Source organism: Strongylocentrotus purpuratus, unplaced genomic scaffold (genome assembly GCF_000002235.5).
Source record: "Strongylocentrotus purpuratus isolate Spur 01 unplaced genomic scaffold, Spur_5.0 spur5_scaffold_8, whole genome shotgun sequence".
Taxonomy (NCBI): domain Eukaryota; kingdom Metazoa; phylum Echinodermata; class Echinoidea; order Camarodonta; family Strongylocentrotidae; genus Strongylocentrotus; species Strongylocentrotus purpuratus.
Window position 1 is genome coordinate 9,300,611 of NW_022145614.1, and position 24,291 is coordinate 9,324,901.

The following is a 24,291-nucleotide window of genomic DNA, read 5'->3' on the forward strand; positions in this document are numbered from 1 at the left end:
TTCACCTCTTGTAAACAAATAGAAAACATAGGGATTCCACACCTGTCACAGTGACCGTCCGTTGAGGTCACAGACGTCTTTTGTTTTAAAGGATGCTTGCTATTGTTCCCATTTCAATATAACTAAGGAACCAGGATGCACATAAAGGCCATTTTCGTAATGTAACCAAATCTACCGCATACGTCTTTGTAAAGTGCCTTGATACGAAATATTCCATACACCTGTTACAAATAATTGTATTTCAACAGTCAGTATGCAAATTGCATAAATGACATGTTGTTAAGTAGAGCAAGCCAATAAAATATTGGTTGTTATACCTAGCAACAACTACCAGGCACATAGCCAGAGTTTGATGTTTTTTTTTTTTTTTTTTTTTTGGGGGGGGGCACATACATGTAATCGATCGAGGTAAAAAAAAGGGGTCTACAAAATTTCAACCGATCTTGATTTTTTCTTTTTTTTTGGGGGGGGGGGGCACGTGCCCCCGTGCCCCCCCCCCCCCCCCCCCGTGGCTAAGTGCCTGACAACTACTACTAATAATATTCTGCTTTTATACAGCGCTTAATAAATCGATGATGTGATGTCTCTAAGTGCTTTACAGACTTATTATTACCCCGGTTATCGGATTCAAGCTTTGTGACTATTGAAATACAATTATTAATTGACAGACAAATGAAATAATTTGCATCAAGTTACTTCACAAAGACGTAAGCATTGGATTTGGTTACATTGCGGTTACATTACCCAACCCTTCTCATTAAAATCAGACAAAACAATTTTCAAAACCATTTTCATAAACCATAAAAGATGGACAAGAGTTCTAAATAAATACAAGAATCGTTTTTTTTTGTTCACATTTCCCCTTTATCTGGGCATCTTTCCATTACTTTTGCTCATAAATTCTGATGAGAAAAGTTTCTTTTTCAAAGTTATTACTAACTCTTTTACCTAAGAGCAACTCCGCACTATTTTGTTTCAAACCGGGATTCTAAGTCTCATGACCAGCATAATATAGGAACAGAGCTAGTGCATCCCATCAACCCCGACTTGACATAGATTTCTTAGCATTACAATTATTCATTATTTATTGATAACTGCATTAAACTAATATAAGGCGAAAAAAAATCAGTATTCAGTAGAATACCTTCAAAACGAACAATATTTCTTGTTGATAAATGTAACAGACAATGTTATAATTTTAAGTATGTTACCGAAATATGCCTCAAATCAAACCTCTCAGTTTAACTGACACAGACATGGCGAGCATCATTTGCATATTAAAAGATATCATCATCATATTTTTTCTGGTTGTGTTGGTTATTAAAGGTCAAAGTATAGTCACACACATGGGTGTCGATCCGTAACTGATACCTATTCATCAGGGGGGGGGGATGATCTATTCATTCATCCCCCCTGATGAATAGGTATTACGTAAGTATCGACACCCATGGTCACACACCTAAATTCACTTAATAAGATCGAATTAAACAACTTGATTATTAAATAATCAAAGTGAAATGCACTGTTGTCATAGATGAGTTGCGTGCGAGTATCTCCCCCGTTTTTCATCCCAGAATTTGACACTCGTATACCCGTGGACGGTAACAGCTGAGGTCGGCAGGTCATCCGCATCGTCATCAGGACGGTCTAATGTTGCACCCTCGCTAGCCCTTCGAAAGCGTGGTCGATACGATTGTTTGGTGTACGACCGGGTGCCGTCGGATAGGGTTTCAAATTTCTTCAAAATGCTTACGAGTTTCTTTGGTACTGTATCCTGTGGTTCTTCTTCTACTTTCTGTACTGTGAAACGACTAGGGGTAGGGTTTACTGGCTTTCCGGATTTCTCACCAACGTCTGATTTTATACCAGAGTCAATCACCGTTTGTCCTGCCGAGTCATTTTTAAGGCGGTTATCTTTTGGATCATTTTGTTTATCCTGAAGAGGGTCTTTCACTGACTGTACACTGAAGCGGCTCGTTGGTTGCTTGGAGACAGATGATACTGTTTTTCCAACGCCAGCAGAACTTCTCCGATGCGACGGCACTCGAAGGTATTTGTCTGCTGGTATATCTCTACCAGGAATATCACTACCTCTTCTTGTCTGTGACGCTTCTTTCCTCTTCAGTTCATTTTCATCAATTGAAGTTACACTGAATCTAGATGTGGTAGGCGTCGAGACCGACTTTTGAATTTGGGGCGGTAACTGGACTTCTGTTTCAGGAACCTTAGACACACTGAACCTCGGCTTACTGGGTGTGGTGGATTTCACAGGAACGGACGTACCATCCCGTCCTGATTTTGATAATCCATCATCTGGAACTGTCGTAACTGCAAAACGGGAAACACTTTTATTCCGATTTTGATCAGATGTTGAAGCTCCGTCTGATCTAGATGGCAATTGTTCTGCGGAAACCGCTGTAACATTAAACCTGGAAGGTGTTCCTATCTTATTTCGAACAGTCGTAGGAGCTCCTTCTGATTTCAAAGGCATTTCCTCCTCAGGAATCGACGAAACACTGGTCCTGGATAACCGTTTCTGGTATAAACCCCGCACGGAATTCCTGGGCACACCTTTGGAAAGTGCTTCATTTGGATCGTACAATACTGCCGTTGTGCTTTCATCTCCGTCCTCACTCACTACAACACTTGGAATGTATTCAAAAGATACTCTGTGCTCGCTTTGAGGGCTATCAACGAAGTGAATATTATCATTACCATGCTCAGAATGATTATTATTATCCCTGTCTATAAGGTGAATTAATTCACTGGTGCTGTTGATTTTATCATAATTGTAATTGATCGACTTTTGCATTGAGGCCTGGGACTTTGGCCGATGGTATTCAGAGTCCGTCGCGTTCTCCTGGATCTTCCGAAGCTCTAACTTGAGCTGCCGGGCGAGTTCCCCGCCGGTGATGGTGTTGAGGGTGGTATCGTAAGGCTGGCTTACTCGTCGGTCGTACAACGAGGTAGCCATCAGCGCTCGCCGGAGCTCTGCTTCCAATCCTTCTTCTTCCGGTTCACTGTCTTCTTCCTGATCTCGGGTCATTAATTTCTTAACCCTGCGTTTGATTTGCTTACAGGAGTCCCGGGTGCAGACAGCGGCGAAATAGATGACGAATACGGCGGTGAAAGCGATGGCTATTCCAATGTAAATGGTCTCATTTAGCTCCAGCACCCTGTCGCCCAGGTAATATGGTAGGCCGTCTGGTAATCAACAAGAAAAAAAATAAAACCTATGAAGATCCACGAGAATACAATAACCAACAATGATATTAAAGATTATCTGTATTATAATCATAATAGGAAAAAAAAGAATGCTGTGTTCAAATTTATTTCAGTCCGTCGTTGATGGTAACGGTTCATGTACATTTCTTTGACAGACATTTACAAGTGAAGCAAGTTACCCTAAACAGAGAAAAGTCATCATTTACAAGTTGGGTATCTGACAAGCAACTACACATGTACCCGGACAATCGAATGGACAATTGAAGTCAGAATTTGGAAACGGTATCAAGCCATGGTGTTTGACTTAATACGTCATCATTTTAAAAACAGGTATTCTTTCGTTGTATTTGTTAAAGCTGCTTGTACTTTCACATTTGATTTGTAAGAGAAACTCTGTGGTATACTAGTTATAGATCTACTATAATAAACAGATACCTTCGCATCCGACCGTTTCATCGGAGTTATCACCACAGTGATTGACCGAGTCACATCTGAGAACAGCCGGGATGCAACGACCATTGCTGCATAGGAACTTCTTGTAACCTAGGCACAGGGAACCATCTACAAGGAAGGGAAAAACAAGTCGCAATTGATTTAGGATTTTTGATTTTATCATAACCACAAAATGAAAAGCAATATATGAAACCAGGGATATATATTGGACACGCTAATCCCAATCAAATTCTTCACTAGAAATATTTTGTTATCAGAGTTGTATCTTGAATTTTGATAGCTCGTTAACGCCTTATTCTAAAACCGTGACAATATTCTCGGGACATCCACAGAATTATATCATAATCTTAGGCCTACCAAGTTAAAAATGCCAATTGCATTCTTGAATTACGTAGGCCAAAGCGTATACACATCTGACCCCTTTTCCCTTTGTCTGAAACCCGTTTCCTTATCCAATGGAAGCTTACCTGCTGGTAACACATTCGTGAAGACCCCGGACCAGCCACGCCCACTCCCGACCCCATCCGAGACCAGATGGATGCGGAGAGAGGAGCCCTGTGACGCCACTTCCATGGGGGACGTCGTACCGCATATCCTCCGAGAGTCGACATCGTTACCGTCGTCATCCCTTGCTCTGATGTCACTGATCTCGAGGTAGTCATCGCTGCAGTCTTCATCCGACATCAGCTCACTGTCATGAAGCTGAAAGAAAAGTTACAATTCTTAAAATACACTAGAACAAGAGATTGGAACCATCGTTATATTGCTATTTTGCTTTGTTCCGTTAATTCCAGTATCCCACACCCATCAATCTTAAAATGATAAATTCTTCTTCTTCCTCTTTTTCTTTTTCTTCTGTTTCTCCTCCTTCTTCTTCTTCTGATGAAGTACAGTCATGAATTGAGTTAAAGATGGTCCAATAATAATTATAGGTTATGGGTTCATCGATATGCTTTACAATTAACTAATCCATCATTCTTAATCTTCATCGTATTAAAACATAGTGATATATTTTGTCCACTCACCTGTAAGAGTACCCGACCGTCACCACTGGGCGTTGCTATGGTAACCGTACAGTTGATGTTGGGAGGGTAGTAGAGCCCGCCCTGTGAGAAGATCATGTCGCCTGCTGAGTGGATAGTCCGCCCGCACTGGTTGATCATGTTCACTGAAAGAAGAAAACAAGAAATTCATTGAGTAAACCCTCTCTGCTGGAGAGAAGGAATGTTTGGTGGGGCAGACGGGTTGTGTTGGGAAGGGATGGGTGGATGACTCATGGTATTGCGAAAGTGAGAGAGACGATCCTCTTTCCTCGAGATTATTGTGGTTGTTCTCAAACCGTAACTTGTTTTAATTCAGTTAGATGGCTAGGTATTTTGTTTCAAAATTCATTCCAAGGTCAAAGTTATTCATTTTTGTTTCAAACAACGAGAAGAAAACGATGAAGTGATATTAAACAAAATGGAAAAAGGAATTTAAATAACGAAATGTAAAACCCTTACAAATACTCGATATACACATGTATTAAAAATAATGAAGAACCAGTTCAACAAGTTCAAATCAAAGTAACCTTTTCCTTAAATATTTTACCAGATAAACATTCGAGGGAGAAAGATCATGAGAAATCGTAGATTGCAACGCCGATGGAGCCTGCTCTTGAAAACCACTTCTTTTTTTTTCACGATGAGAAAATTATTATTCTAATCATTGAACAGAGAATATTAAACACTGTCTGGGGAGTGGAATGGGGGGGGGGGGGGGGGGCGGGGGGGGGGGCTCTGATTTCCCTTCAAAAGAACTAATTACTTCAGGAAATCTGCATCCCCCATGTATTGATGCTCATCTTAGCGGTTATTGTTCATAATCTTCGGGGAAATTTGAGGCTGCTTCTTGCGAGGAACATTTATTACGAATGACGTCAACAAATTGCACCAGCCATTCCAGAAGATTCGACGGACGAACATCATGACTAAATCGCACATTGGGGGAAATCCCACTTTTCCTTTGAGAAACTATTATAGCATGGCAATTTCAGTCTGTAATCTACATTACACAGCACATTTTGTTTCCCAACTTCGGTTAACTCTCTTTTCTCAATTTCCACATCCGTCGTGACTAAATGACATGCGAAAGGCTGTGCCAATTAGGATTTCAGAAACGAGGAAGACTTAACTTTTCTTAGAAAACAATCTTTATGGAGACGATATTTCACGTCTATATTATCATTCGAAATGGCTTGTAAAAATCGTCTGAAGTTCTGAAGCCAAAGTCTTTTGGGGATGGGGGGTGCACATGGATCACTTTAGGCGCCTTCAGGAACATTTATCAATGAAGACAGAGGGGAAAGAGGGAGGGAGCTAGGGGGTGGGGAGAAACTTTTGGAGGGATAGAAAAGCACATGTAATTGGAAAGTTGAAATGACGGTAATGACCCCTACATCCAAAAAGATGAACACAAGAACATGCAATACGCATTACCCATCCTAAGAAATGCTCAATGTGACTGTCATGAAAAATAGTAAAAACAAATTAACTACAATGATTGAGGCACATGTGAAATTATACTAATACATGCTTAAATAATTCTGAAATGATATTTAGTTCTCCACAACGAGTGGCTGACAGTGATCGTTCATTACCAATGGTTAAGGGAGGCACCATATCCATAAGGTAAACTGGTCTATTAACATGAAAGTCTATTGCTAAACCTATATCACATATCACTTTTGCTATTATCAGATTAGTCATAATAATAAACTTTACAACCGGAAACAATCCACATTTTATCAATGTATTATAGATCTCCGATTGTCTATCTTTTAGAGGAAATGGGCATTGACCAAAAAGACGGAAGCCTGGATAATGATTGATTAACGGGGATTGATCTGGCGTTTACGTAAGTTTTCTCAGGAACATCACCTAAAAGAGTCTATTTCAGCCATTTTTTCCAATAGGAAATGTTTCAGGGAGAAACACAAAGCGTTTGCATATTAAAAAATAATTACAAAGAAATGCATTTTTATAACTTGGTCAGGAAGAATGGTCTCTCTGAAATATTCAGAATAAGGGCATTTTATAACTTTAGCAAAAACACGTGATTCTATATAAACGGAATAACTGAAGATCATTTCTCATTGAAAAAAAAGGTAAACATCTATACCTCTATGTGTGCTAAAGTGGTATAGCTTTGCACATACTCTGAACCTTGCCTTGGAATTTTAATGACAAGGGATTCAATTATTTTCTGAATCAATATATTATCTCATAACACAATCAACTTTCAGATCAGTACATTTCGAGTATTGCTTTCCACTGACTTTCGCGATTTGTCTCCACTGTTTGAAATACATGATGCAAAAAAATAAATCTAAAGGTCAAAATGATTCTTTCCTCATGAACTATGATTCAAAGAAAGCGCTTGATATGAAATACAGGATACGACATTTCTTTTCATCCTTGGCGTTGTGTAACTATAGGTCCGGACAAAGGGGAAGCGTTGATGGGGGGGGGGGGGGGGGGGGGAGAAATCCTATTTTCACCCCCCTATTTCCCTCCTTATCTCTCTTTTTCTCTCTCTCCTTTTCGCCAGTTGCTTGATGGACGGGGGGGGGGGGGGGGGTGCCCCTATAGCGACCCTGACCATTTTACCTGTCACATCCTATAACAATTCTACGAGACAATCTCATTTCCCCATGTAGAAAATGACGTCGTACCCTTCACAAAATTAGTGATGGCGTGCTTGTACATACGGGCTTGACCGTCAAAGCAAAGCCGTGAACACTGGTGAACATTAAGGTGAATGCCAGCAATGTAGGAGCTGGATGGATTGAACTCTCAAGAATTTATTAGATGAGGGGGGCAAAGAATGGGGTCGTCTCTTTCAAGCGATGCATTACGTCAGCATCACATGATTGAGCCATGCAGTGATATTTTGGAAATGTTGTTTACTTGTTTTGAAGGCGCGCAAGCTATCTGCATAGTACAACGTAGAGTGAAAATAACTATGAAAATCACTGGTAAAACGAAAGTCCCCGTAAGGTCATCTCCCAAGATGGTGATGTAACACTGCTATTTCATGAAGCGCAACTTTCTAAATATTAAGAGTTCGAAGTAAAACCTGATGATGAGATAATGATATTTTTTATTTTGATCTTTTTGTTATGTTTTTTCCTGTTATAATTTGTGATATTTTCTTACAATGTATAATAGGTTATGTGTATAATTGTTAAGGGGTCATTTTCAATAAGCCAATTAGTGCTTTTCATGATCCGCCACTATTATTCATATGTATATGATATTGATTTTTAATTTGTTTTTAAAGTGGAAAAATTGAATTGAATTCCATAAGGAGGAATTAGGATGCTGATTACGATGATGAAATTGTTGTTGGTGTTGGTGGTGGTGGTGGTGGTGGTGGTGGTGGTGGTGATGATGACCAAATCAACGATGGTGATAATTATGACGATGATGATATTGATGGTAGTACATGATGATTAATGGATTATGATGACGGTGAAGTCTACCGCATGAATTTGATGATGGTGTCACCACGATAAGGAAGATGATGGAGGTGTATAAACAAAAGACACAAATCGATAAAAAATCATTTCAGTATTACAGATATGATTACGAGGCAAATGTGAAAGTATCCTGTATTGATAACAGCCAACCAACACAGATGAAGAGGGACGGTGATGAGGATGGTACAGACCACAACACATGTAAACAAATCAAGGTTGCATCAATAATAATTGGTAGGCTTTTTGTAGGTCACAGTCTATCAGTCGTCATCTCTCTCTCTCTCTCTTTCTCTCTCTTTGTCTCCCTGTCTCTCTCTCTCTCTCTCTCTCTCTCTCTCTCTATCTCGATCTCGAAGAGCTATGACATAATTAACTATCAATTAGAGAATCCCAGACGAATTAACTCTGACGGTCATGACGCTAGACCTTTCACTATTATATGATGATGTAGATAGATGTGAGTCTGTACTATATGGCAATGCAGGCGAGGGGGCGAGGGGGAGGAGCACAAAATGATGTAACATGTAAACAATAAACATGCAATAAACCAACAAACAAGCAAACAACAAATTTAATAAACCAGTATACTAAACAGCACCACATGCACAGAGCTTATCAACGGGGTTCCGAAAAAGGCTTTCTCCACATTATTCTTACCCCACTCTCCCCCTCTCTCTCTCTCTTTATATCTCCTATCTCTACTCCTCTCTCCCTCATTTCCATCCCTCTGTCTCTTCTATCCCTTTCTCCCTATGTTTTTTTGTTTATTTCTTTATATTTTCCTTTAATGTTCCATCCTCTTTCCGCATCTTCCTCCCTTTTCGTCATGTTACTCAACCCCGTCCCATGTGACCCCACTAACAAATGAAATAAATCTTGTAACAGGATAATACAGACGCTTTAGGGTGCGTTCAATCGAATTTTCGAAGCTAGAATCACAAACATGAATCACAAATCAAAACGCCGTTACAAAAAACAAGGTCATTGCGGTTAGCGTTCAAGCGATTTTTCATCAACACTGATTCTAGCTCATTTCGAGCCCAGCCACTGCGCATCACCCTCGCAATTTGACCCAGGAAGTATAGGTCAACTTCGGCGCGCGCTTTTTGGAATTGTTTACGGCTGACTGTCGACTGCTGTTTTGAGCATAGATCGCAATAATAAAACAAAGAATGAGAAGGTGATGGAAGGAAGAAACAAAAAATAATATAAGGAAAGACAAAAAGAGAAAGTGATAGAGTTATTAAAACAAAGAATAACGTAAGAGAAGGTGATATAAGGAAGAAACAAAGAATGACATAATGAAAGGCAGAAAGAGAAAGTGATAGGATGCTTAAAACAAAGAATTACATAAGAAAAGGTGATAGAAGTAAAAAACAAAGAATAACATAACAATAGAAGGAAGAAACAAAGAATAACAAAAGAGAAAGTGATAGAATAATTATAAAAACAAAGAATAACATAATGAAAGACAAAAAGGAAATGTGATGCAAGGAAGAAACAAAGAATAACATAAGGAAAGACAGAAAGAGAAAGTGATAGAATGATTGAAACAAAGAATAACATAAGAGAAAGTGATATTTATAAAAACAAAGAATAACATAAGAGAAGGTGATAGAAGGAAAAACAAAAAATAACATAAGAATAACATAAGGAAAGACAGAAAGAGAAAGTGATAGAATGATTGAAACAAAGAATAACATAAGAGAAAGTGATAGCATTATAAAAACAAAGAATAACATAAGAGAAGGTGATAGAAGGAAAAACAAAGAATAACATAAGAATAACATAAGGAAAGACAGAAAGAGAAAGGGATAGAATGATTAAAACAAAGAAGAACATAAGAGAATGTGAGTGAAGGGAAAAAACAAAGATTAACATAAGAATAGAAGGAAGAAACAAAGAATAACAAAAGAGAAAGTGATAGAATTATAAAAACAAAGAATAACATAAGAGAAGGTGAAAGAAGGAAAAACAAAGAATAGCATAAGAATAAAAGGAAGAAACAAAGAATAACATAAGGAAAGACAGAAAGAGAAAGTGATAGAATGATTAAAACAAAGAAGAACATAAGAGAATGTGAGTGAAGGGAAAAAACAAAGATTAACATAAGAATAGAAGGAAGAAACAAAGAATAACAAAAGAGAAAGTGATAGAATTATAAAAACAAAGAATAACATAAGAGAAGGTGAAAGAAGGAAAAACAAAGAATAACATAAGAATAAAAGGAAGAAACAAAGAATAACATAAGGAAAGACAGAAAGAGAAAGGGATAGAATGATTAAAACAAAGAAGAACATAAGAGAATGTGAGTGAAGGGAAAAAACAAAGATTAACATAAGAATAGAAAGAAGAAACAGAGAATAACAGAAGAGAAAGTGATAGAATTATAAAAACAAAGAATTACATAAGGAAAGCTGATAGAAGGAAAAGAACAAAGAATAACATAAGAATAGAAGGAAGAAACAAAGAATAACAGAGGAAAGACAGAAAGAGAAAAAGAGGAAAACAAGGTATAACATAACGGAACAGGCCACGATAAAGAGCATGGTATAGTAAACGCAAATTGCATGAAAAGCAGGCGCGCGGTTTTTGTCCAAACCGGAACAGGCTCCGTCATACAATCATGATTGAAAACTCCGTCCGTTCAATCGAATTTTAGCGACCGTGATTCTGCAGAATCATGATACAAAACGCATCTTTTTCAGCGTTTCATGTTTGTGTTTTCAAACACGTTTATTTTTACGACCGACGAAAAAATCGCTTGAACGCATTGCGTTTTAAACTAAACGTCTTTAGTAACCGTGATTCTAGGGTGAAAAAGTGTCGATTAAACGCACCCTAAAATGAGTCTCTATAAAACCCGGATAAGTGGCTTGCTGGCAGCCCTTGATGGACTTTTAAACAACGCCGCATGATCATGCATACAGCATTTAAAAGGTCAATGGCAAAAAAAGTAATGTAGGATATAAAAGTACATAGAATAGATTCGATTTCTTCACTTTAAAATACATTTCAATGTCAATTTCAATTCATTTACCTTCCAACAAAAAACATTCATAACTTGGTTAACAAAAAGAATACTGTAGAAGAAAATGCAAAAGGCTGACAAAACAGAAGGCACCTGAACATATCATATGAAAATAATAACGAAGGGGGCACAAATACTTACATTATACAGCATTTCGATAATAATTTCACACGGAGAGGGGGTGGTGGTCAGGGAGAAGCACAAAAAACTGTAATATTTGAAGCATGCAGATAAGCATACTATTCACAAAAGATAATAATAACTTAAAAAACAATTATTGCAAGAAACGAATTCCGACTAACAACAGACTGACGGATTAAAACATTATGCTGTGTAGTATCTACTAAATCTGATTGTTGTTCACATTTATTTTGTCCAAATAACAAAACAAAAAGGCAGAGCAACCATGACAATTTCGCAATATTTGGCCCTCTTTCTGAATTGCATTTCATTTCTATGATCCGTAGAAATCTGAGGACAAACAGTGGTTTGGTGATAAATGCAAAAAATCTAAAAAAACGATGACAAACTTCGGAAATAGATGATGACGAAGATGAAAAAGGAGAGGGCTGTATATATAGAAGATGAAGAGCAAAAATGATTGAGTGATATCATTATTTATTGATGATGGAAAACCAGATGACGTTGTAACGACTTTTTCGATGCTCCTCTCCATCTTCACCTCTTTCATGTCTACCCCCTCTCCCCCCTCTCTCACTCCCCCTCTCTCTCCATATCTGTCCTCTTTGTCGTCCCTTCTCCTAAGCCGTCCTTTTATAATGCATTCCCTTCGCTTCTCTCTCACTTCTCTCCATGTTTCACCCCCACTCCTCTACTACTACTAATAAAAAACACCCTTCTCCCCCTTTCCGTGCATCCCACATTCTCCGCTCTTCCCCATTCAAAGTATGCATCCCCTCCTTCATTTCTCTCACTCCTCTCTCTGTCCCCCTCTTATCTTCTTACTCTATCTTCCTCTGCTTTTCGTCCTCGTAAAGCCTACATTAAGGTTTATCCCATTAGAGAAAAAAAAAGTTAGAAAAAAAATAAAAGGAAGGAAAGGTATAGAGAAGAAGGAGGAAAACACATCATTGGCGATAGGAGATTTTTTTGTGTGCAACCATTCTGGCCCACCTTATACATGTAATGCCAAAACTGAAGAACGAGTTACGAAGAAACGAAAAGGCATACTGTGTCTTTTAATCCTCGAGGGGGTGGTGTGGAGGGGGTGGTGTGAAGGGGGGGGGGGGGTCAAACTGTTAATATCACCTAAAGTCTATACAAATGTCTCACTATCTATTTTCAATGATGCCAGGAGCTACAAACGGATGACGTATTGTCACAACTTTCTGACCCCTTTCAATCTTCTCAAACCAAATGACGTCACAATGATAAATAAATGATTATAAATCAATCACGCACAACGAAATCTGAAAGGCGTTGTAAGTCCCCCCTCCCCCATATACCTCAAATCTATGTTTATCTCTCTACCCCTTTTCTTTTTCTCTCGGGTTTTTATCACAAGTTTTTCTCGATTGCCCCTCTTTCTTCTCGCCCGAGTTTCTGTCCCTTTTCCACCTTTCATTGCCTTCTGTTCTTCTATTTTCTCTTGCACTTTGTTAACATAGGATTCAGTTTCGTCAAGGAGTTATAAACCTAAATTTAGAACTCCTTGATTTCATATAATATGTTGTATTGTCAATTTGGGCTAGTAACTTGGATAGACTCACTCGCCCATTATATAATCTCCTTCTCACAATAAAACCGTATGAAACATCAAATGACAATCATATTGATTTTACGTAAAACTTTCGGACATTAATTATTCAAAAAAGATAACATCTCTAATGTTGCATCGTTCTCCACACATCTTCCTTAATTATCTTACTCTCTCTCTCTCCCTCTCTCTCTTTCTCTTTCTTTCTCTCTCTCTCTCTCTCTCTCTGCCCTTACTAGTACATGTACTCTCTTCCCCTTTCTTCTTATTCCACATCTCCTACATCGTTTCCTCGCTTGTAATAGGTGACGTTAACATTCAAACTATTCAATACTTTGGCGCATTACGGCTCATGATCTAATCACTATTGCAAGAAGGATGGATAAACTAGATATATACTAAATAATATGCGCGATTTTTTTCCTTTAAATAGAAAATAACCTTTCAAAGGTGCCGCCATCTTGAAGGTGACAAGTCTTTAATTTCTTCTTAATAATTCATTTATTTTGTCAAAATACACTGGCCAATCCATCATCGTAAGGTGACCATTGCATTAATAACAACAATGTATTATCATGAACATGAGTATGCATTATGATTGTGAAACTTGTCATTCGAACTGACATTCTGAATTGTTTTTCTTCATCAGTTTTGTCATTTTACAAAAATTTCCTAAGCACTGTGCACATCCTATAGGAGTAACCAACTTGAACTGCAGTTTAGTACTTTGAACCAACTCTACGTGCACCATTCGACCTTACAAAGTTCATGATGATAAAAATTGCTATCAGCATGCTTGCATACAAGCAGCAGGTAGAGTTATCGTGAGTTATAGATAAGAAATACGACATAATGCAGTAGACTGATTGACAGATAAGAAGTAATATGAATAAACAAATATAGAGACTTTACACCGAGCCCGAGAAATATCAAGGTACGCAGTACTGACAATGATTGCAGTCAGCAAGTATTTGGACTGCTTTGATGCTATCATTCAAACTGAACAATAATGTTTAATCTGAATCCAACGTCTTAAGGGGTTATTCAAGTTCGTACTTTGCGTCAACTTTTACAGGTTATTATTTTGTCACTAACAAAATCCAATAACGATGCAAGTGGCGCATACCCCCCTGAGCCCCCGTGTATTTTTTCCCTGCCCCCCCCCCCCTCCGGTTCTGATACGCCACTGAGGCATAAAATCCATCACGCTAATTGGGCCTTTTAATTCAACATGTTCATCATTATGGTATTACTATGATGATTTAGTAAAGACTGGACTGGAGTGACTACGTATATGCTTTGTCAATCAAGCATATATATCAAGGATATAACATAATGATATTATTTACCTACATTCATATACCCATGCAATGAAAGCCAGTGGAAACAGTGTGCATATATAGATATTGTTTCATGTGACACTTTTGTTTGTTCATTTTCCACAAAGATATTGGATAGAAATTGATCAACATGCATGAAGGCGCTAAGAGTCCGACCAACAATTCACTCACTCACGAAGACATATTATTACTACATAATGAGAAAAATCACCCGTATTGGGATTGTTCGGACACATAATCATCCTTATTATGCGAAGTTCACCCTGATATTTAATGTGTTCTGTACGTACTTCATAAAATTTCATTTCCTTCCTTATGATGACGGAATAAACTTTTTTTCCCTCCAAACAGGGGATGTTTAGAAACATATTTGCCATTATTGTACTTAAGGTGCATGCATGATTGATAATTTTCTTCAGTGCAAATACAAATTTCTGATTCTTTCCAGTACAGAGCAAATGGGAGCGGAGCTCGCAAGATGCGTCAGAGCTGCCAAATTTGTATTTGATTGGTCGCGTTTGCAAAAATTAAAAACTTTCTTATTTTTAATCGGACTTTTAAATCTTTCGCTGACCTGTTCCTCTAAATATCTAATGTTTTGCTTCTATCAAAACCAATTTAATATCAGGGTGGACTTCCCCTTTATGCAATATTTACATTATACAATGAATGCTCTGATGACACGTCGCATTATTATTGTTGGACACCTAACATCATTAACCGTGATGACCTTAAGTGCTAGTATGTCAACATGACGCTTAATATTATGTTAACAACCAAATGGGGAAATGTGTATGAATATATATTGTTAGCTAACTCACATTCATCTATATCAGTCTATAGTGGCTAAAGTGTATTTTTTAAAACATGTATAGCAATTACATTTTGTTGACGATTTAAAAGGAAAGTTAAAACATTTACAGATAAATGATAACATATTTTCCCTGGGAGTTGAATGCAACAAGCCTGTATTTTAATCCACAATAAAGTTATATTCATCTCGCTTTCGTTTTCTTTCTCTTCTAAAAATAAAATGGAATGGTATCTACGTACGGCATAGCTATGAATATGTCTCAGTCAGCTTAATTATTGTTAAAGCTCTGTCCCCATGATCCTACAAGGAAATACACCTAATGCCAATCCGGAAAGCAGAATAATATACAGCGATCAATCACATGAATAGTATTAGCATCATGATTGTGATAGGTGATATTGTCTTCCGCAATCGCGCACGAGCACTAATATTTTTTTTCACATTAATCACATACCCCAGTCACATTGACGAGATCGATATCAGGGCATCGTTTCACGAAACCGCCATTAAAAAGTACAATTTCGTCGCCAATCTATACACGAATAATTAGCGTTTCAGTAGAGTTATTTGTCGGCGAGCTTGAACGTAAAACGTTTTTGTGAAACGACGTCCCCTGTAGACCGACAAGGCAGCAAAAGATCGAACAGAGTAACTACATTAACCCGAACGGCAAAACATGGTTCGGGCTGACCAGATTAACCGGGCTGACCAGATTGAACTTTAAAAAAAAAAGAAGCAGAAACACGACGTTGCAAATCATCCAGAGACTCCTAATAAATTGCGTTACTGATTAATTAATTATAATTAAATTACAAATTTTTATTCTCAGTTTTCTTATGTATAACTGATTTTCTTATGAAATTGAAGATAATTATGGCGTATATATTCAATACTGAATGAATGCCATTAAACTATTACCAACAACAACAACAACAACAACAACATGGTTCGGTTTGGACTCTGTCGGGAGAGTCGGTTTGGCGGTGTGGCTGAAGTACCAGACCTCAGTCACACCGCCAAACTGACTTCAGAGTTCAGACCGACCAAATGTTGGCGATTCGGGAGGAAAGTCATGTTATGTTCTTTTCGGTCTGATGTCGTATTTTTGGTGTGACTTGGATATCAAGCTAGCTCGTGAGACCTAATCATGAGACATGCTTGATTTATAGTCGAGCAATAGCGGCATGGATCGTGCTATAGTAAATCCATGATAGCAGCCATAGCGTGATGAAGTCGTCTTTAATGAAGTCGTCTTTAATGGGGCAAGAACGAGGAGGAGAGAGAGAGAGAGAGAGAGAGAGAGAGAGAGAGAGAGAGAGAGAGAGAACGGAAAATTAAAAAAGGGGGTATCCCTTAAACACATGTCTTAATCAAAATAGTAACAGGAATTTAAAAAAAAAACAGAGACAAATCTAGCAACGAATCTAAAATGAATGCATCATCAATACATTCATAATTTAATCGCGAGTGAGAGAAATACCAAATATTGTTGTCGATCCATATAAATAGTCTAATTATAATAATTGTTATTGTCTACAACTATTAATGAATATTCATACTAAAAGCCTCGTGATAACTCCCTACAACAACAACATCCCACGACGAGAAGAGATATCGGCAAAAGTCCTAATATTACACTTTCATTTTGTTATGGTATTCAATAATGACCGTGGTTACGGTATGGGCCTGCTAGCACATTTTAAAATCTAGGGCTATAGATCTAATTTCATGTACTAACAAAAATAAATATATTTCTTCACATCTCAGTCAATATTTTTCGGATGATAATACTAATTAATAGGAGGAGGGGCGTGATGGCTTAGTGGTAGAGCAGTGGTCTCGTAACCGGGAGGTCCCGTGTTCGGAACCCAAGTCGATGCCCGAGTGCCCTTTGCATGGTAAGGTATTAATCCTCATACCGAGTCCCTCGGAGAGGACTTAAGACCGTCAGTCCCCTGGTTAAATACTCACAAGCATACACAATGGTTTTTTAACACTATATATAGTCAGGTAAAAACAAACAAACAGTTTATTCACCTCTTCCACAGGCCGCTCATGACATATGATATCAGTACATATATCGGCATGTACATATTGCAAATTGATATGTGTATGATATGGGGAGGCCTATCACGATTGTGAAATGGTATTCGTATTAAAGGTATATATCTCTTTGGTTAAGGCATGATCTCATTAGCTCAGTGTATTATGCCTGACAAGACCCGGGCCGTATAATATGTTGTATGGAGACGTACATTAAAGCGACCTTAAACGTGCATAACTGCTTACAGTAAGTTTATTTGTAAATAGTCCTTGATTGTCTTATGATTCACGAGACACGTAGGCTTGAGCTGATACAGGTGCAAGTCTAGACTGACAAGATCTTGTGGACCCATTTCATTCCACGGGTCAGTGTGCCTCCGTTATAAACATACTCACAATAAAAAAAAATGAGAATAAAACAAAGCAAACAAACAGAAAAACAACATCAAAACATCGCATAGACGGCATAAAAGCTTATCCTACATCTGCATGTTCAAACTTAAAGGTAAAGACCAGTATTGGAAACGCCCCAATTTCAAAAAATGAAATGGAAGCTCTCATTACTAATCATGTGAAAGAATATGTTTTGACTAATACATGATGATAAAAAAATTTGCCGGGAAACCGCCTACTAATTCATATATTTGGTAAATTTGTTTCTCTCATGGTCTGTGAGAGATATAGGGTAGTCCCATATACATCTTTCTGTGTATAGTGCTTGTAACTTTACGAAGAATGGGCCAAATTTCTTATCATTTTGATGATTTCAGAACCTTGCAGATGCTAGATGCTAGATGATCAACCTTTTCTGATCGATTCCACAACGTTTATTTCACAATGCAATCGCATGACCATAACTGGTCTTTACCTTTAAGTAATAACCAGTGTATTAACGACGAAACTCCCATAACCATAACGTTCTATGCAAAAATAAAAATGACAGCTGGCATCACAATACACCATGTATACAGCTAACGAAGTGAGCCAAAAATAACAATTGCTAAGACGCACTCTTTTGTTAACGGCATCGGATAATAAAGGGCACGGGTATGAAATATAAACAATCATTTTATGATCACCTGCTATCTTGTTAAAGCAGCTCACGTTATTTTGATGAACAGATTATGCTCGGTTTCGCTACGAAATCGAGTCATCTTCTTGATAAAACAGAAATGATGCGGAAATTCGTCTCGTATCAGGCATGTGTATCGTTTCGCATAATTTATAACGTTCTGTAATGATCTTTCATCTTAATTAAGGTTGGATATAAAACAGTGGGAGGCAATATAATTAGGTCCACAATTAATGAACCGGGATTAACAATGAAGGCGTTTAGAGTGTACATTATGGGTGGGGGGGGGGGGGGTCTTGCCTTCCTTAAGAACCCACACACACAAATGTGTTGTTGTTGTTGTTGTTAATGTTGTTATAGTTTGTCAGTGATTTTCCGATACCCCCCGGCCCCCCCCCCCCCCATTTAAAAAAAAAAAAAAACACTGGACCTCTCCCTGGTTTAACCCCATCCCCTCAGACTCTTCTATCGTGATTAATGAGGCTCACACATTATGTAAATATGTCATAACAGTAACACTATACATGAGGGTAAAAAGAGATAATAAATCTTCATAAACCGTTTATTACTATTTTGTTGTGCTGAATTCCAGTGCTGCCCGTATCAGTCAAGTATGTACCCCTCGTGGGCCCCAAAATTAATAAGACTGGAATGACAGCGAAAAATTATGTGAGCGTTTTTAAATGTATTCAAGGGACGGTTAAATTATTACGTGTTTTTCATCAAGCTGAAGGAGACTCATGTTATAGTTCCATGCATCTCAGTGACCCAGCCTAAACACTGAATGGCTCGTGGAGAATATTAGAATGAACGAACAAATTAATCAATTTTGAAAGAAATGTGCTAAGGATTTACGACACATACTCCAGTGACAATATTGCTCCGCTGTCAATTAAATTAAAAACACTAACCGAATTCTATACCTAACCCTATCTATAGTCTAACCCAGTTTTCATCTTGAACATTAAATCTTTATTTTTGAAAAAAATAAATTTCAAAGCAATTGTCGCCTGACCAATGACGAAGCACCATGCTAGCAGATATATCACAATTCTTTTAAATTTCATATTATTTGTCTATGTAACAATGGAAATCCGTGGTATGTATATGGTATATGGATACACAAACATATACATTCATTCAAATATACATGTAGAAACATTACCTTTTCCAAGTGCCCACTGTATACAATTTTGCAGGTTGGGAATATGCCCTTCGACGGTATGCAGTGCCAGCAAAAAAATCTTTATATGTTTATGATATGTACATGTATTACCACAAACCATACATATTGCTGTTGGTTATACATTAACACAGATGCAAATGCATGAATGTCCAAAAGGGCGTGCATTTTTTGATTTTGTCTACTTTAACAGTCAGGAAAGAGGAAGCGTATACAGTCATGTGCGATATATTTTAAAAGTGAGGAGGGGCGATTAGAAGGGGGGGGGGGAGTTGTTTCCTACCTAGACTTGCCAATGACATTCTTCAATACTCTGTATATAGACATTATTTCATAAGCAATTTTGTTATATTTTTCCATGCTAATGATCCTACAGTATATTAGAAATGGGTCAATTTTATTATGACATCTTTATATTGCTTTTTGAAATATTTTTGTGTGATAACTTATTAAGGCAGTTATCCTAGAAAACATGACATTTTGGAAAAGATCATGTATTTGTCAAATACAGAAAACCAATCAACACCTGTAAAGTGAACACTTTCATATGAATTTTCATTTTAAATCACCTATTTTCGGAAGATACCAGGAGGAATAGATATAAAACTATCAAAATGGGTGAAGCACATCGTTATGCATTACATAATTTACTTAATTATCGACATGTCGAATATCTTTCATTACTATTCATGCCATTTATAATGAGTGCAGTAAATGGTGCTCAAGTGTGAAATTCATTGTGGCCGATTAAAATAATGATAATAATGAATACAAACAGACACGGGTATAGGATTCACCTTCAAATCTACACCACTAAATAGAATATATACAACTAAATCATTCATACCCTTACCAAGATTTGAGTTTTTTGAAGAATGTGAACATTTTATTTGTCCCCATTTGTGTTTCATGAGAATGTGACATATTAAAGCTTACATCTAAAAGTATTCAACAAAGGTCCTATCTCAATCATTCTTTCTTTTTTTAATATTTTTTTTACTGACGATTTATTATTGAATTTAGTTCTTATCTATATCACTCTCCAAAATTGTATTCAAGCCATGGGCCCCTCGATAAACATGCACACTAGAGGTGACTTCTCATCAATGTTTATCACCATGGTAACAAAGTGGTCCGACAATATAGATAGATGTTCATGGAACTTTCAATTAATTAAGGCATAAATGAATAGGCCACCTCATCGGAGCATCAGCGGCGAGACATAATATAATGTCTGGTGCAATGCTTTTTCTGCCATGATAGAATCACGCTCGTTGTATTGCCTGACGTCGCACAGTGTCATTTGACTGGCCCTTTGACGCAAAAGTGTGACATTTTTTGTACAAAAAGTGACTGGAAAATGTAGAGTGTAATCAGGGAGGCTTCTACCTCCCTAGTATAATCATTGCGTTGAATGACTGGTATGTGCACTGACTGACCCAACATAATTATGGCAACACGAACACGATGCTTCATTACCCTAACGTATAGCCTATGTCACTGATACGCAAAGATAAGGTTGACAACTGCGTTAACATTATTGGCGTATGGGCTAATAGCCTTCACAGGCTCTCGATTGGCGCAAGCAATAACGCATTTATAAGTAACGCATCGTGGGCAATGGGCATTGCGGCTCCAGAAAATGAACCGGTTGACTCATCGTCTTCCAATCTTATTCTATGTCCATGAAAATGGCAAGACGAGGACAAAGTTCAAACAAAACGAAGTTTATTTGACGTAACTGCATACACACTCTGTACCAACTAAGTAAACATAGATTGTATAATTCAAACGGATGAGTATCTAGCCCATGCCAAACAACACTGTAAGTTCGAATAACCATAACGGGTTATTCAGTCAATACAATAGCTCTCCAGACTTCAGGAGAGCTGAACATAATAAAATACAATAAAATGTATAGGCCTAGTACAGTTAATAACTATATTACTTATATCTTTACCAAGTTTTTGTAATTTTTCTAGTATGTGAAAAATTGAGTTGTCCCGATTTAGGTTTCTTGAGAATATGACGTATGAAAGGTTATATTGCAAAGTAATCAACAAAGGCCCTAATTAAAGCCAGTCCACCTATCATTCTTGAGTTAAGAAAACCACAAAAAATTCAAGTTCACAAGGCTATGAACTATGAAGTATGAATCCCAGACCCGTTAGAGCGGCACATCCGCGTATGTCTTAATATATGAGTACCCCCCCCCCCCCCCCTCATCGCTGGGCTATGAATAATTCAGTTTTTTGTTACTGTTTCTACTCTGATCCTGAGTGAGATAATAGATATCTATCACGAAATAGTACGTTTACAGAATATAAAAACAGCGACATGCATACATTGTAGTGAACGTAATATGCTCCTCTTTTGAGATGACAACATGCGCTATATAAGGACGAACTATTATTATTATTATTACTAAAAGTCGAAATCACAAATCCTTCTTGTATTTATAACGCGTAACTCTCCCATTGACAAGCTGGTTCTGGTGTGTATTATCATATTTGTAACTATGCGTTTGTTCTTTCAGTACACATCATTTACTCAAAATTCATCAATTTCACTGACTCTCACATGGAGTACATTATGCTTCCATTATAATGTATGGTTTTAACTTTTAGTTATCCTCTTAATGAATAACTTCGTTCCAAACATGTTCCATGATGGAAGATTTGAGCTATTTCATTTACAGCATTATATTAGCTATATTTTAAATGAAGAGCTTTTACAAATGACATGAAATCATAAAACGATACAAAATGGCCGCATTGGCAATATACATTTCATACACTGTAATATAGAGTAATGTTGACTTAAAATAGAAATTCATAATCATATCCGCTTTTCTCACAAAACCGGTTCCTATCCTAAACCTCCTGTGAAACTTTCAGGTCGACTCCCTTTGAATGCGTCAATCATAACTTGAGGGTGTTAACAGAGGGGGGGGGGGGGGGGGGGGTTCCATGTTTTCACAGAGGAACATAATTAAACACAGCCAGAAAGTATATAGAATGATATATGTGCTGGTAGAGCTGGAGACAAGTTAGGAACCCCTTTTCAAGCCTAGTTAACCACTATCCGTGACGAAGGGAACAAAAGCACAGGGTATGTGAGTTAACACCTCCCTGAAAAGCACAAAACATTCCGAGATTCAATGGAAAAAATGGAATCGTTGAGTCATCAACCTGTAGATAAAGCACAACAAATTTTGCTGATAATGCAAATCTATGAAATTTTGTAGCCGCCACAAATCAAACAAATTACAGTACAATTCAGAACAACAAGCACAAAATGATGACAATGCATAAATGTTTCAACACTATTCGCATAATGTGGGGGTGGGGTTATAACAATGATACTACTAGATTAAATACTAGAATATTTTTCCTTAATTTATTTGTTTTTACCTGTCGCCTGGATCTTTTCGGGTAACACGAACAGAATCATGAACCCGATGGACAGAAATCGTAACCACCGAGGCATTGATGACCATGTCTGCCGTGCCTGGGCCGAGGGTGATCCACTGATGCTGGTGGTGGGCATATATCGCTGCTTCGGACTAGCTCTCCATTTCTCCATGTGAACGAACATGCACGCATTGTTGCAGGGTGCAAAGGCGATTGTCTGGCTCCGTCGTCGGCTCGAGAGAACTTTTTGGTTTTCTTCCTCAAATGATTCAACTTTATTCTTGACCTTATTCACAAGTACACGTCCTCTAAAGTTCCGGTAAGGAGGATTCACATCACAGCATGAAACGTCCTAGGAACATGATCAGATTGCACGACTAGTTACAACAGATCTATTATCTATTATGAACTGTACAATGCAAAGACAGATCTATTTCCTTTCTGCATGCCATGATCCACGGCACAATGTGGGCAGACGTCGACCAGCTGTATTATGCGGGTACAAGTAAACACAAATTTAGTCTCATAAAATAGACCCTTTCAACTTAATCATTGATATGTTTTGCGCTGCTCCCCAAGAATATTACGGTAAATCCAAATCCTTACCAAGATATATTCAGATACGGTTGATCGTTGATCATTAATGCCAAAAAAATCTTCTTCTATTTAAAAAAAAAACCTATAACATATTTGAACTGAAGTCAGTTGCCTGATTCATAGGCTAGAGAGGGAATAGTGTTTTCGAGAAATGTTGACAGTTTACAAGTGGCAAAAATAGATTCGCTCATAACATAATAGGGCATTCGTATGTTCACCCAGGGGGGGGGGGGGGGGGGGGGGTGGGGGGGGGGGTTCCCTGTCTTTAATTTAAAGGTGGGCGAAATGCAAAAGAGAAGACGGCCACATATTGAGGAGGAGTGGGGGGGGGGGGCGGAAGGAGTCTTTCCCCCTTCTCTTCATCCCTTCCTCTTATTTCTCAATTTACCCGTGCGTAGCGGCGCCACTTTGTGTATTTACATAAATGCTTAAAATATATTATTCGCTTTGCATATATGCGGATAACTCATTGAAATTAGTGATGTTCCACATTATTACTAGCAATTCAGGTGAAGTTTAATGATGGAAAAAAAATCTCTAAATTTGATGGCAGGCGCGCATGAAGCAGTTTGGGATGGGGGAGGCAAACATTCCAGGGGCTCACCTTTCAGGAGCAGTGGCATAATGAGCAAAAACGTTGGGGGGGGGGGAGGGGCGTGCACGTTTGGGGGCATATGTTACAGGCATGCCCCGCGTGGAACGTTTTTCAAAGCGGAGCATTAACTATCAGGTAGAGCGTAAATTGGCGTGGGGTCCAGGGGCATTGCCCTGGCAGGGGTCAAGGGACGGGGTACCCGGAAGCTTAGGGGTTTTAGGCATTTCATTACGGTCAAATAAGCATATTTTGATAACTGATTTGTGAAACTGGCAGGTCACTAATTGGC

The 24,291-nt window shown here is 38.0% G+C and overlaps 1 protein-coding gene across 1 annotated transcript; it reads right to left on the bottom strand.

Moving 5' to 3' along the window:
• Positions 1-1,455: 1,455 nt before the first annotated feature.
• LOC100889148 lies at positions 1,456-23,219 on the bottom strand. The gene is made up of 5 exons (XM_003725263.3): positions 22,811-23,219; positions 4,704-4,846; positions 4,146-4,380; positions 3,661-3,786; positions 1,456-3,204 (listed from the first exon to the last, which is right to left on the bottom strand). Exons 1-5 carry the CDS (start codon positions 22,992-22,994, stop codon positions 1,529-1,531), a joined length of 2,364 nt encoding a protein of 787 aa, XP_003725311.2. The 5' UTR covers positions 22,995-23,219; the 3' UTR covers positions 1,456-1,528.
• Positions 23,220-24,291: the final 1,072 nt, after the last annotated feature.

Bases quoted from the DNA above. Each gene is read 5' to 3' on its own strand.
- LOC100889148 (XM_003725263.3), bottom strand. From the start codon at position 22,994: ATGTTCGTTCACATGGAGAAATGGAGAGCTAGTCCGAAGCAGCGATAT. The intron at 4,381-4,703 runs GTGAGTGGACAA...CTTTTCTTTCAG, and splicing joins ACGGTCGGGTACTCTTACAG to CTTCATGACAGTGAGCTGAT. The intron at 3,787-4,145 runs GTAAGCTTCCAT...CCTTCCTTGTAG, and splicing joins CACGAATGTGTTACCAGCAG to ATGGTTCCCTGTGCCTAGGT.